Here is a 14,178-nt window from a genome sequence, read left to right as displayed (position 1 = left end):
TAGCCAACTCTGCTAGACAGTCACTATTGCAGACACAGATGCTCAACAAAGCCAAAGTTAGTTAAATAATAGGCCTATTTGTCTGGACACAAACTGTTAACTGATAACAATAACTTTGATTGTGATTTGACTCAGATTCTTCTTCTTTTTTTTTAGCTATGTCAATCAACTCATGGGAGCTTGTCAACACGTGCACACTTCCACTCGTGCCTTCAGCCATATTTCACAGCAAAGCGATACATGAGAGGACTTACTGTACACTTATGCTGTGCACTCCCTGTGATAGAAAGTCAGAACAAACTTTGAGTGCAACCTGCAACGCGTGCTTCAAGGATGATGGCCCAGATGGTGCCCCTAAAATAAAAAAGGAGGTGTTCTCCAGCCGGCTCTCCTGTCACTCACCTGCAGCTGCACAGACGAGCAGAGGAGCGCTCTGCTGTTCTGGCGTGGATGTGCCGCAGCACAGCAGGAGCAGCGTGTGTGTGTTTTATAAAAATTAAAAAAAAAAAAGCTAACAAAAAGAGACCGGCCAGTCGGCACAAGCCGAGTCACAGACACTCAATGGAGTGTTGAATCTCATCCGTTAAAGGGATAGTTCAACATTTTGGCAAATTGGCCCATTGCCATAATCCCTATAGTCATAGCAGTAGGTTCGTTATCTTTAATTGTCGGTGCAAGCTATTTTTAGAACGGCGGAGCAGAGCCGTGAGCTGCTCAGAGCTACGCTACGGAGGCTCATGAAATTTCTTGGTTTCCCTCATCAAACAACAAGTTGTGACCTGCACATTTACCACGCTATGAGATATTAACTCTTTCGCGACCATTGATGAGTTAACTCGTCACAGCCTTCCGAACGTTCACGACCATCGACGAGTTAACTCGTCAAAACCATTTTCTTTTTACAGATTATGATAATAGACACTCTCAGGTACCCTGTGTGTGAATATGGTAGTCCTCTGATATGTAAAAACTGTTTTAAACTACAATCAAATCATAATGATTTTTATAAACTGTGTGATCTTGGTTTTGTTTGAGTAATCGATCTCCTTGAATGCTGCTCTGGGGACAGCGTGCAGCGTGGTGTACGGCTGTCGGCTACAGTGTTGCGACTTTCTCGCTAAATCTGGCAACTTTCCAAACCCTCTTGGCGACTTTTTTTTTGACAAAAGCGACTGGCGACAAATCTGGCGACTTTTTCCGGTGCTGTTACAAATGTTTCTGGTTTGGAGACTCGGATCTGACAGCCCGTTATCACAGCTGTTTTCACCGTGCAGCGGGCGCTGTGCAGCGGGTGCTTGTTGTTTGATGAGGGAAACCAAGAAATTTCATGAGCCTCCGTAGTGTAGCTCTGAGCAGCTCGCGGCTCTGCTCCGCCGTTCTAAAAATAGCTTGCGCCGACAATTAAAGGTAACAAACCTAGTGCTATGACTATAGGGATTATGGCAATGGGCCAATTTGACAAAATGTTGAACTATCCCTTAAACGGTTATAATCGCTTATGAGCGTCGGTTATCAGTCTGAAAAAAAAATCAAAATGTGCATCCCTTAGTTTGGATAAATTAAGTTAAATATGATAATTTTCCACAGTGATTGAAAATCACTGATGTAGAGAATAATCAGGTTTTACCTTTCTGTGATGTCATCAAGCTGAACCATCGACCTGTCACTCTTCATGGACAAACAGCTGGGGACAGCAGACTGTTGTCCACTTTTAAAATTAATGGGTAAAAGCCTAGACCGGTCACTCTTCATGGACAAACAGCTGGAGACAAGAGAGTCTTCTCTCTGCTTCTTGTGGCTGGTAACAAGAAAAATAACAAACAATGAGATATACTGAATCTGATAATGACCCAAATAAACATCAAATCACATGAGAAATCAAGTTGGTTTTTACTGATGTTGCCCAGTATCACCAAGAATGTCAAGTAAGCTCAATAAACACAAACAAAAACAAAAAAGAGCTGCAGTATGAAGATATGAGCTGTGAAGAGTCATGGACAGTTAGAGATCCTCATCTCACCTCTGAGCTTTGGTCCGGCTCTCATGTTCCCCCCTCAGAGTGGTTTTAGAGGGAGGGGCTCCCTCCTCTCTGTCCTCACACTGATTCATAGCAGAGCCCCCACCTTCACACAAACACAACAACAGGCTTCATCACAACAAGACTCATAGTAATGGGTGTCAGTAGATGACACTGGAAAGATAACTGGAAAATACAGGATCGTCACAGGAATGTGCAAGTTTGACTTTATGGTAGTTTTAAATATTGATACAGCAGAAGTGATGTCACTAGTCCATACAGATACATTCACTCTCAGTTCAGAGGAATAATTTTACTATGTTTTTAGTCCGAAGAAAGAAATTTGAAGACGTGTGCAAAAAATTAAAAATCTAAATAATAATATCCTTAAAGATTTCATTAATGATCTTCCCTGAGTCAAACTGCTGTTGATTCTTCCTCCAAGTAACAGCAATAACACATACAGCACGTCGTCCTTTGACCTTTGACTGAATATTTGCTCTTGAACAGATTCATAGGGAACAAGACAAGTCTGTACTAGTGATGAATGTGTTTTAAGGACATGGAGTCCAAACAACATATGATTCATTTTGACCACAGCTGCCCTAACAGTTCTTTCACTTTCTGCATTTATTTCTCAGGTCTCAGGTTACAATCATGCCTCTGTTGGTCCAATCAAACAATAACACAAATGTGAATAGTTCCTAAATTATTGTCATTTAAAGCAGAAGTAAGTGATATATTTGTGTTAATATAAGTCTTAAATAGTTATATCTTCCGACAGCAATCACTTACATAGAGTGTTTGGTCTGAAACACGGGTCTGTCAGTCACTCTGCTCTGCTCTGAGCCGAGGAGAAAACATTTCTCGTATCCTACAGTTTTTATCCAATGAGGAGAGAGAACGGCATGCAGGGCTGTGTGTGCAGCCAAGGGGTGCGCGTGAATGTGGTGACGTAGGGACGAGGACTGTTATGGTGCGTTCAAGGCAACTCGTAACTCGTGTTTTTCCGACCTGTGAAGTCATACCAGTTCGATCTGGTACGAGTTCACGGGTCGGAAGTTACGAGTGGCCGTTATAGTGACTTTCACAGGTAAAACAGGTCGGAAAAACACGAGTGGGTTGCCTGGAACGCTACAAAATCGTAAGTTGTGACTTGAAGCTGTAATTTACGGTTTCAAAAGCCTGCCTGGAACGCAGCATTAGCCAAAACGACCGGATCGCTTACTTCTGCTTTAACTCCAACAGATATTCATACTAATATTTGGCTCAATCTGAAACACTCGTTAAGCATCAAAAGCTTTTCTCATGTCCCGTTAAACAGTCATAATAACAGAATGTGACCACATTTATCCTGTTCATCAGACATTTTAGAGTCATCAAAACCCTGGCTACTGTAACCTGTTTAAGAAACCCAGTTCCACTGGTTTTTTTTTTGTTTTTTTTTACATGAAAATAGCCTTTTAAACTATTCTAAGTTGCAGCTCTTATATAGATAAAAATATGACAGTACAGTAAATACACCATTACCCCCTTCCGCTACCACGGCCACGTGCAGCCTATATCGTCCACACACACACCTCACAGTGACAGTCCTTACACAAGACATACAAACAACACAAAAAGGAAGCAAACCACAATAAAATAACCTCTCACAAGTTAGTTATGTAAATAATTAGTTTGCATGTTTTACCATCTCTGGAGCAACGAGTGTATGTTGTTTCGATGAGAAGGCAGCAGGAAGTCTAGCGTCAGCAATAAAAGGGAAGTGAGTGCCTTGAAGGAGAAAGTGCATCAACTGTGTCGACAACTACAATTCAAAGTGCCGGTCACGCCTTCCAAATGTTCCAGGAAGTGCTTGGCAGCAATTGAAAACAATAGGAAAACCACGATCATCGGTAAATAATGTCAATAAATGCTATGTGTCAAGGTCGCCACTCTCTCTCTCAAGGCACTCTATCCTTTATGTACTATATCTATGATTTGATTTGACGCCCCAGTGCACGGTTCCCATGGTGCCACGAGCCCGCCGTGGTGGTGTGATCACTGCTGCTTGCACCTTTAATTAATTATTTTTCTGTATTTTGTCCTGTTTTTATTCTTCATCTTTTTCATTACAAGCTTTAAAGGAATAGTTCACCAAAACATGAAAGTCAATCATTAGTGACTCACCCTCAGGCTGATGAATACTAAAAAGGAGTTTTTTATTCCTCAAAGTGCATCTGGAGACCCGGGAGGCCAGTTCATAGTCCAACCAAGACTACAGGGCCCGACACAAAAACGTCCAAAAATGTGGAAATTTCCTTTAACTTGTGTAAAATAACATAATAAGTCCAGCAAAATGAGGTTTCACGTTAAGTACTTTATTTTTAAGGTGGACTGTCATACACACAAAAGTCTGAGTGCATACTGAGATTTGGTTACATCAGGTTACATAGGCACAAGAGCAGGAAGGAGCAATGTGCTCTTCCTCGGAGGCAGCATCAAACATTGTCCAATAACATTATTGCATTACTGCAGAATAAGTTTGCAAGTACAAGTTTGCACTTAGCGCATTGGGCTGTTATGGTTAACTCACAGACAGGAAGCTATAGTGGTTGTCTGTAACAGAAGGTTTGTTGTGGTTTTTTCACACCTCAGCATGTTAACATTTTGTTGTCCGAGTCAAGTCCTCGCCTGTTACATTATTGAGCAGCATTTTGGCTACAATCATGCTATAAAATGGTTTGGGGAAGTTATGTATTTATCTGTGACTGTTGAAATAAAATTAAAATATATATATATATATATAGTATTTTTTTTAATGTGTAATAAAAATAGCCCCTTTCACCCTGTTAAGTCCTTGTGATGGTAAATTCATAACATTTTAATGGTTTTATATTTTAAGATCTTTTTTTTTTGTTTTTGTTATGTTATTTAACTTCTGATGGAAATCAAACGAGAGGTGTAGTTCTATGGTCTTCCCACTAGATGGTGGTGAGTCATATTCCAGGCAGCAATAGATTCAGGTTAATCAACAGCTGACAGTCACATCTCTGACCAACAGCAGAACAATTTGATCAACTTGCGTTTTGTCCATAATGTTACATTTTCAATTTTCTGCAAAAAATCAAATATTAGAGGTGTTTATGAGTCCAGTGAATTACATAAAACGATAGTTCAACTTTTAGTCAGATCCTCCTCTCACCATAACCCCTATAGTCATAGCAGAAGGTTCATTACCTTTAATTATCGGTGCATGTTGTTTTGAGATCGGCGGGGCAGAGACGTGAGCTGCTCAGTGAACACAATGGAGGTGAACGGTACAGGTCTCCTGTCCCTCATCAAACTCATCAAATACACAATCCAACAACTCCACAAACGATCTGGTGGACAAGTTGTGACCTGCACATTCACCACGCTATGAGATAATCATGTCACGTTACATTCTTGAAATCACTCCGCCCAGCAGAATGTAGTTCCAGACATGATTGAATTAAATTATACGTTTGTTTGTTTTTTCTTTTCTTTGCATAACTAGAGCTGACTGACAAAGCAGCCAGGCTTCAGCATAATCACTGTATATTTTACCTGATACAGTAAAAGAAACGGCAGTCACACAATTCAAAATTAGATTTAGCCTCATGTAATTTAAAGATAATGACCAGTTTTTCCATTAAGAAGCTCATATATAGAAAGTCTTTTGACAGGTTGTATATTGGTGTGGTTCAGCAACATTAATAAGAGGGTGGAGCTGCTGTTTGCAAACACAATCATTCGACCTGCTGTGCTCTGAACGCTCATCCATATGACTGTCTGCAATGGTGTTAATCCTGACACACACACACACACACACACACTTAGACAAGCGACTCGACCCAACACTGTTTTAACAAGAAGTCTGAACCAGAACCTGCTGCAGGTGTTTCACAGTTTTATTATTGCACAGTAGGAATGTGTGTGTGTGTGTGGTGATAGACAGATGTTTTCACTTGATGTTCTTCCTCCTGTCGTGGAGGAAAAAGACACGAGAGAACTGATTTAGCTGATGGAGATCGAGGGGTTAAAACACTGATGTATTGATATTTGATTTTTTTTTATCATTCAAACTGAATTTCAAAATAAAAGTCACCATGTTTGAATTAATCTGATTATTGGGGTCAAAAACAGAAAAGGAACCAGATCATGGGGATTAATTAGAGTATTGATTAGAAACAGTGTCGTCAGTTTGGAGTTGTTTTTATTTTCTGTCATGTTCAACCAGTTGTTTAATAAAGCTCTTTGTAAAACAGATTCTTCACCTCCTTTTATTCTGCATTCACCCAGGTGAAGTCCAGGTTTGTAGATCTGGACCTGGACTGGAGTAAAGTTGTGATGTGATATTATAGATTATAGATCAGGCTTCCTGACATTATAAAACTTGATTATCTGCAGCACTGAAGCATCGACCTGCTGAGATTGAACAAACTTAGTCACTGAAGTTGTTTTTAATTTGATCTGTGATGTTGCTGCTGTTTCCTGGATCAAAGACCAGATCTTTTATCTGTTGGTGTCTGAGATGATTGATCAGCAGAGGAACGGGTCAACTTTATCTGAACGTCTCAAATATTAATGTGAAGAAGAATTTTCCCTCTTTATAGGGCCCAAGCGTAGTTGACCTACAAGGAGCCTATATAAATTGTACTCTTTGTTATTATATTATTACGAAAAATGAATTGCCTTTAGGGGGCTTTAAAGGGTTATTCTGTTCTGTGTTCGTCAGCAAGTCTCCCTGAAGCCAGAAGAGAAAAATGCAGTCCTGAGGCTTTTAAATCACACTCATCACTTCAGCTGCACCTCGACATCCTGAGATCTTTATTTGTCTTTCATACACTGTACAAAAACATTTATCATGTTTACATTAACATTACATCAACATTGTTCCAAAAAGGAGACGTTACATTCTTTCAGTTCATTTCAGTTTCCACTGTCTCAGATTTCTCATTCTGTGTGTTTATGTACAAGCTGTTAATAATAAAATGAATAAAAGCAAGAAATGAAAAAAAAATCCCAATAAGCAGAGATGTCCTTCCTAATTTGTTAGGACAGGGTAGGTCTGGCCCTTAAACCAATCAGGAACCCCCAGACCAGAACAGATTTGACTGGTCAAAGACCTGTAGGCTTGTTTTCAAAACAAATCCTGCCAACCCCACCTTTTAACATAAAACAGCAACATAATAAATGGAGAAGATTTGAAGGGGGGCATACTTTCTTTCTGTATGCACTGTATCTCTTTATCTCACAGGACACAGTGACACTGAGGAACCAGGATTGATCCAGAACCCAGGATACAGAGGTTCAGTGAAGGTGGTGTTGAAGGTGTGGAGGAGGATCAGTGAGTCAGAGGAGACACTGTAGAAGGACAGAGAACCAGCAGGACAGTCCACATACACTGCTACTCTGTTAGAGACACAGGAGGAGACGGATGTTTGTTGGTTGTTGTGCCAGACAGAGTAACAACGATCAACAGAGCAGGTCAGACTCCAGGACTGATCATCTCCTCCAAGCCAACAGTCTGTACTGTGTCCTTTCCTTCTGATTCCTCTGTAACTCACTGATATATTAACCAGTCCTCTCCACTCCACCTCCCAGTAACAGCAACCAGTCAGACCAGTTGAACACAGCAGCTGATACCAAAAGTCAAATCTGTCTGGATGATCAGGATATGACTGATTATTTGTCACATATGTCACCTTCCTGTTGTTGTCAGACAGTTTGAGGTCTCTGTTCACTGAGTTCATGTCCACTTCCAGTTCACAGGCGTTTGATGGAGAGAACAAGACACAACACAGCTGCAGTTTATCATCTGTTCATTTATCAACAACTTCACTGACAATTCATGAAAAATAATAATTCAAACATCAACAATATTTTGCTTTTATTCTGGTGTGGAGCTGAGGATGAGGCTGATGAAGAACCACACCAATAAACACATGGAGTGAATAAAGTGTCACTAATGAAACTGGATCATCATCTTCCACTGCAGCACAAAGAAGCTCTGAACCATCTGCTTTCTAGAACTGTCATCTCCTCCACCAAAGAGCTCACATTCAGCACAAAGTTCACACCTCTGACATAAAATCTCAAAGTGTCGTCTGCTACAAACAAGTTTCACAACAGTCTGGATGGTTTGGTCCAAAAGCTGCAAAGGGCTGAACTCAGTGTTGATGAATATCCAGTCTGACCGAGGCTCCACTGACTGGTGTTAAAGTGCTTTCACTTCTACAGAATTATGAAGCCGTGAGTTCACATGGATCTCAGTCCCTATGGAAATGGACACACTTTATTTTACTCTTTACATTTTTATGCTGACGATACAGTTGTTTATTGCCATATCATTACTGTTGCCCTGATCTTTGAACATCTGAACAGAGCAGCAGCATCACAATCACTCAGCATGCGGCTGTTTATAGTGACTTGACTGGAAAGGATCATAGATCATCATTATTGAAGCTCTGAATGGTGATGAGTGATTTCATTTGTGTTGTCATGGAAACAGACATAAACAAAGAATCTTATAAAAAAGGAAAAACAGGGAGAAAAAAATGACACCTTTAATGGTATTAAAATAATAAAATTATCAATACCAGGGTCATTAATATCATTAATATGTGTCTGATTGGTGATTTAAAGCTGTACAGAAAAGAAAATTGAATTTGAGCTCACTCTGGGTCATAAAATTAGTGTAATAACTCAGCTATCAGACGATAGGCCAAACTTTGTGCAAAATTCTATTTTTGATTAAATCCGGTATGAAAGTGTGGTATTTTTTTTCGCATTGGATAAGGCAGGCGCACGGATTATACGTCAGCCTGCTCACGATTCATCAGCCGCTGATATTGTATCTGTCGTCCGTCAATCAAACGTCTGAGACACACACACACACACCGAGCTCGGTCTCACCCCAAGCTTTGAATATTCTGCCCCCTCGATAACGACCAATCAAATTTGTTTTCCTTACTCGGGTAAACTCGTGCGGCAAATCGTGGAAACTCGGCGCGACAAACAGGACAAACAGCCATTTCTGAACACCTTTAAAGATGGATTTAGAAATCATCCACACACTCTGTACGAACACCAGTTCATATGTTCAACACTGAGTGTGTCTGGTATTTGTACAGATGTGTCACACATCTGGCCCCAGGTCTGCCATTCAGGTAGGAACTGGAGGATAAATCCACCTCAGGTCACTTTAATCATCTTTTCAACATCTTTGTGACATCAATTATAGCTTGTTGTGTTTATGGTTCTGTTGTTCTGCTCCACTGTTAATAACATGTATTGTTGTATTGTTTCATTTGATAAATGTGATAAGTTTGTTGTTTGTGGATTTAAATTGGTTGAATTCTAACACCTTTCCAGCCACACTGACAAAAACAAAAGCTGATTCCTGAATGAAACTCTGGAGAAATTAGACTTTGTTAGGGGTGTAACGGTACACAAAAGTCACGGTTCGGTACGTACCTCAGTTCAGGGGTCACGGTACGGTACGGTTTCGGTACAACAGACACTATTGAATGTAAAACTAAAATCTGTCTTGTGTTATAAAAGTTTTAAAAAAAAATAGAATATAAAATTAAACAAGTGCATTAGGAGTGTTATCATGCCATTCATAAATTCTAGAGCGAAAAAAAACTTGCACTTGACAACTGACAACACAGTACAGTACAAACAAAACAAAACAAGAAACTAACATCAATGTTGGTTTACACAGTTAATGCAGGCTAGATGCCAGTTGCTTTGGTGATGTTTCTGGTCCTGTCTGTGTTCATGTCAAGAGGCTTAAAAGCATAGACTGTATATAAAAGCTTAACAGCAGCGGGATAAGTTGTTGCACACAAGTTGTCTTTTTCCTTGCACCAGTGATTGACATGTGGGAGGGAGGGGATGCGAGTGAACATGCGCTACGTGTTTGATGCGTTTCTAGCGACGCAGCGCGCATCCGTGAAACATCGCCGACGGACTTTGTCCGGTGGACCAGTCGTGAGCTGCTTTACAGTCTATGGTCGCGAGCCGCCGCCGCCGTTGTGTTTATTGAGAAGCCACACGGTGACATAAATGAGGCAGGCAGCTCTCCTCCTCTAACTTCACACTCTCATCACTTCTCTTCTTCGTCTGTTATGACAGTTGCAGGCAGCTTCGAGGCTCATTACCGCCACCTAGATTGGGGTGAGGACGCAACTTTTTTTTTTTGTAATATTCATTCAGACGTATTCGTCGTGTACATATACCGTTACACCTCTAGACTTTGTACATCTGGAAAATGTAAAAATCTAGTCTTACATGTGCAGCTGTGTTCTCATGAATCAAATTTAAAACACACTCACACTTCCTCAGTCTCTGAGGTCCACAATGGTCGACCCTGGAGGAGGAAACAAAGTAAGAGATCAACTTCATCCACCTTCACTCATCCACCATGAAACATGAAGCAGAGTTCCTCAGTTAGTCAGAGAGACAGAGACACAGTGTGAGAGCTGCTGTTGTCTGTCCATCTGTCCATCTGTCCATACCTGAGAGTGTCCAGTCTCCAGTCTGGATCCTCCAGTCCAGCAGACAGCAGCTTCACTCCTCGGTCTCCTGGATGATTGTAGCTCAGGTCCAGCTCTTTCAGATGGGAGGAGTTGGAGCTCAGAGCTGAGGCCAGAGAAGAACAGCCTTCCTCTGAGACCTGACAACCTGACAGACTGAACACACACACAGCCGGTGTCATATCTGGCTCTCTGCATTGTGTTTCTCTCGGTACAGACTGCCCCAGGTGGGGTTTGGACCCTGGTCTCCTGTACGGCAGGCGGCGATGCTAACTGTTTTGCCAAGAGGTTAATAACCACTTGGTGATAGGGTTAGCACGTCCTTTGTGGGTGAGTGAGTGCACATCCGTTACACACACACACACACACACACACACGAGTTGATGTGTATTATCTACTTTCTATATGTTGTGATTATTTATACACTCCTTTTTTATACGTTAATGAGTTGGTACAGTACATTTAGATTATGCATTTGTATCTCATTATTGTAATGGGTCCTAATTATTATACTTTTTTATGATTTACATATTTTTTTTCATCTACTATATTGTTTCCTGTCATGAGAGTTACCACTTGTCAGATGTTGGAATTTTCATTACTCTTTGTATCTTTCTCATGCTATTTATGGTATTTGTATGTACTTACCTTTTATAGATGAGCTTGTAAATTGGTACTTGTATCTCATTGATTGATTCATTGATTGATTGTGGGTCTGTCAGGATCATGATATCATTCACCTTGTCTATTTAAACACACACCTGATGACAATCAAGAGTGAATCTGATGAAGCAACATGTGAAACGTGTTCTTCACCCCTTCTGTTTTCACTTTGGATAATAAATATTGCTCTAGTGTGCACTGGAAGTTTTTTTAAATTTTTACTGTGATTTATCCTGCACCAGCTGGCACCTAGAAGAAGCACTTAGTTGCTGTGCACGAGACTAACAAACTTTATCATAAAAGATATATGAACCCTTGATAAATTCACCCTACCTGAGAGTCTCCAGTCTACAGTGTGGACTCTCCAGTCCACTAGACAACAGCTTCACTCCTGAGTCCTCCAGGTCGTTGTTACTCAGGTTCAGGTGTCTCAGACTAGAGGACTGGGAGCTGAGGACTGAGGACAGAGCTTCACAACCTCTCTCTGAGAGGTCACAGCCGCTCAGTCTGATGAGGGATTACAGAAAAATAACACAACAAAACAAGCATTCAATACTTCAAGAAAACAAGAGATCAGTATCATAAATACACAACAGCTATAGACTAACCCGAGAGTCTCCAGTCTACAGTGTGGACTCTCCAGTCCACCTGACAGCAGCTTCACTCCTGAGTCCTGCAGGTTGTTGTCACTCAGGTCCAGGTGTCTCAGACTAGAGGACTGGGAGCTGAGAACTGAGGACAGAGCTTCACAGCTTCTCTCTGAGAGGTTACAATCCCTCAGCCTGAAAGGAGAACAACCAGAAAAAAGGTACCAGTAAATATGAACTTGACCAAAGAGAAAAAGTTAATCCAAATGGATATACTGTACTGACAGGGCTTTGTTGGAGGCTTTGACCACTGGCAGCAGTTGCCGAAGAGCCTCCTCTGAAGCAGAGTATTTCTTCAGGTCAAACACGTCCAGATCTTCTTCTGATGACAGTAAGATGAAGACCAGAGCCGACCACTGAGCAGGAGACAGTTTGTCTGTGGATAGACGTCCTGATCTCAGATACTGTTGGATCTCCTCGACTAGAGAACGATCATTCAGTTCATTCAGACAGTGAAACAGGTTGATGCTTTTCTCTGCAGACAGATTCTCACTGATCTTTTTCTTGATGTACCGGACTGTTTCCTGGTTGGCTTGTGAGCTACTTCCTGTCTTTGACGTTAGACCTTGTAGGAGAGTCTGATTGGTCTCCAGTGAAAGACCCAGGAGGAAGCGGAGGAACAAGTCCTCTGTACATTTGGACTCTGTAGGGCCTCGTCCACAGCGCTCTGGTAGAAAGATGTGTCTCTCAAGACTGTAGACCACCTGGAGGTTGTTTGTTGTTGTGACACCAGGTTGATTCCAGAGTTGATGAAGGTCAGATGGACATGAAGAGCAGCCAGAAACTCCTGAACACTCAGATGGACGAAGCAGAACACCTTGTCCTGGTACAGGCCTCTCTCCTCTTTAAAGATCTGTGTGAACACTCCTGAGTACACTGAGGCTGCTCTGATATCGATGCCACACTCTGTCAGGTCTGATTCATAGAAGATCAGGTTTCCTTTCTGCAGCTGCTCAAAAGCCAGTTTTCCCAGAGACTTAATCATCTTCCTGCTCACTGGACTCCAGTGTGGATCTGTCTCAGCTCCTCCATCATACTTGACATTCTTCACTTTGGCCTGGACCACCAGGAAGTGGATGTACATCTCAGTCAGGGTCTTGGGCAGCTCTCCTCCCTCTCTGGTCTTCAACAGCTCCTCCAGAACTGTAGCAGTGATCCAGCAGAAGACTGGGATGTGGCACATGATGTGGAGGCTTCGTGAGGTCTTGATGTGGGAGATGATCTTTCTGGCCTGCTCCTCATCTCTGAACCTCTTCCTGAAGTACTCCACCTTCTGTGGGTCAGTGAACCCTCTGACCTCTGTCACCATGTCAACACACTGAGGAGGGATCTGATTGGCTGCTGCAGGTCGTGTGGTTATCCAGAGGCGAGCAGAGGGAAGCAGTTTCCCCCTGATGAGGTTGGTCAGAAGCACGTTGACTGAGGTGGACTCTGTCACATCACTCAGGATCTCAGTGTTGTGGAAGTCCAGAGGAAGTCGACACTCATCCAGACCGTCAAAGATGAAGACCACCTGGAACTGATCAAAGCTGCAGATTCCTGCTTCTTTGGTTTCAGAGAAGAAGTGATGAACAAGTTCCACCAAGCTGAACTTTTTATTTTTCAGCACATTCAGCTCTCTGAAGGTGAAGGGAAATGTGAAGTGTATGTCTTGGTTGGCTTTTTCTTCAGCCCAGTCCAGAGTGAACTTCTGTGTTAAGACTGTTTTCCCAATGCCAGCCACTCCCTTTGTCATCACTGTTCTGATTGGTCTGTCTCTTCCTGGTGGGACTTTAAAGATGTCTTCTTGTCTGATGGTTGTTTCTGGTCTGTCTGGTTTCCTGGACGCTGTTTCAATCTGTCTGACCTCATGTTCATCATTGACCTCTCCAGTCCCTCCCTCTGTGATGTAGAGCTCTGTGTAGATCTGGTTCAGAAGAGTTGGGTTTCCTGCTTTAGAGATCCCCTCAAACACACACTGGAACCTCTTCTTCAGGTTCAATTTGTGTTCACGATGACAAACTGGAACATGACTTTCTAAAAAGAGAAAAAAAAATGTGGTCAATGAGTGAAATGTGGAGTCAAAATTTTAACATCTAATTGCACTTAAGAATTCCCATTATAACATAAATTCCTCATAAAAAGTTTGAAAGCATTATTTCAGTCAATCATCTATAATAATAGAAATTTATTTTGCTGGATTGGTCACCTTTACAATGACGCACAACTTGTAGGGATCGTGCAGACATGGAATTAGTAACAAGGGTAAGAAATGTACCAAAAGCCCCATAATACTCTCCTGTTGGTATTCACTCTTGTTTTGAGG

General features: G+C 41.6%; 3 protein-coding genes across 3 annotated transcripts in view; 1 reads left to right on the top strand and 2 right to left on the bottom strand.

Moving 5' to 3' along the window:
* marchf5l (membrane-associated ring finger (C3HC4) 5, like) overlaps nucleotides 1-14,178 on the top strand; it is a 253,777-nt gene that overhangs the window by 52,874 nt on the left and 186,725 nt on the right. The gene's annotated exons all lie outside the window — the stretch shown is intronic.
* The window catches only part of LOC146976853 (protein NLRC3-like), a 41,681-nt gene that overhangs the window by 8,515 nt on the left and 18,988 nt on the right, over nucleotides 1-14,178 (bottom strand). The window lies entirely within an intron of this gene.
* LOC146976854 (stonustoxin subunit beta-like) lies at nucleotides 7,270-7,884 on the bottom strand. The gene has a single exon (XM_085794257.1). It carries the CDS (start codon nucleotides 7,774-7,776, stop codon nucleotides 7,270-7,272), a length of 507 nt encoding a protein of 168 aa, XP_085650383.1. The 5' UTR covers nucleotides 7,777-7,884.

Source organism: Trachurus japonicus, chromosome 12 (genome assembly GCF_045865225.1).
Source record: "Trachurus japonicus isolate A0001 chromosome 12, Traja_1.0".
NCBI lineage: Eukaryota > Metazoa > Chordata > Actinopteri > Carangiformes > Carangidae > Trachurus > Trachurus japonicus.
The sequence above is the reverse complement of the archived record's forward strand: the minus strand, read 5'-3'. Positions and strand labels throughout refer to the sequence as shown.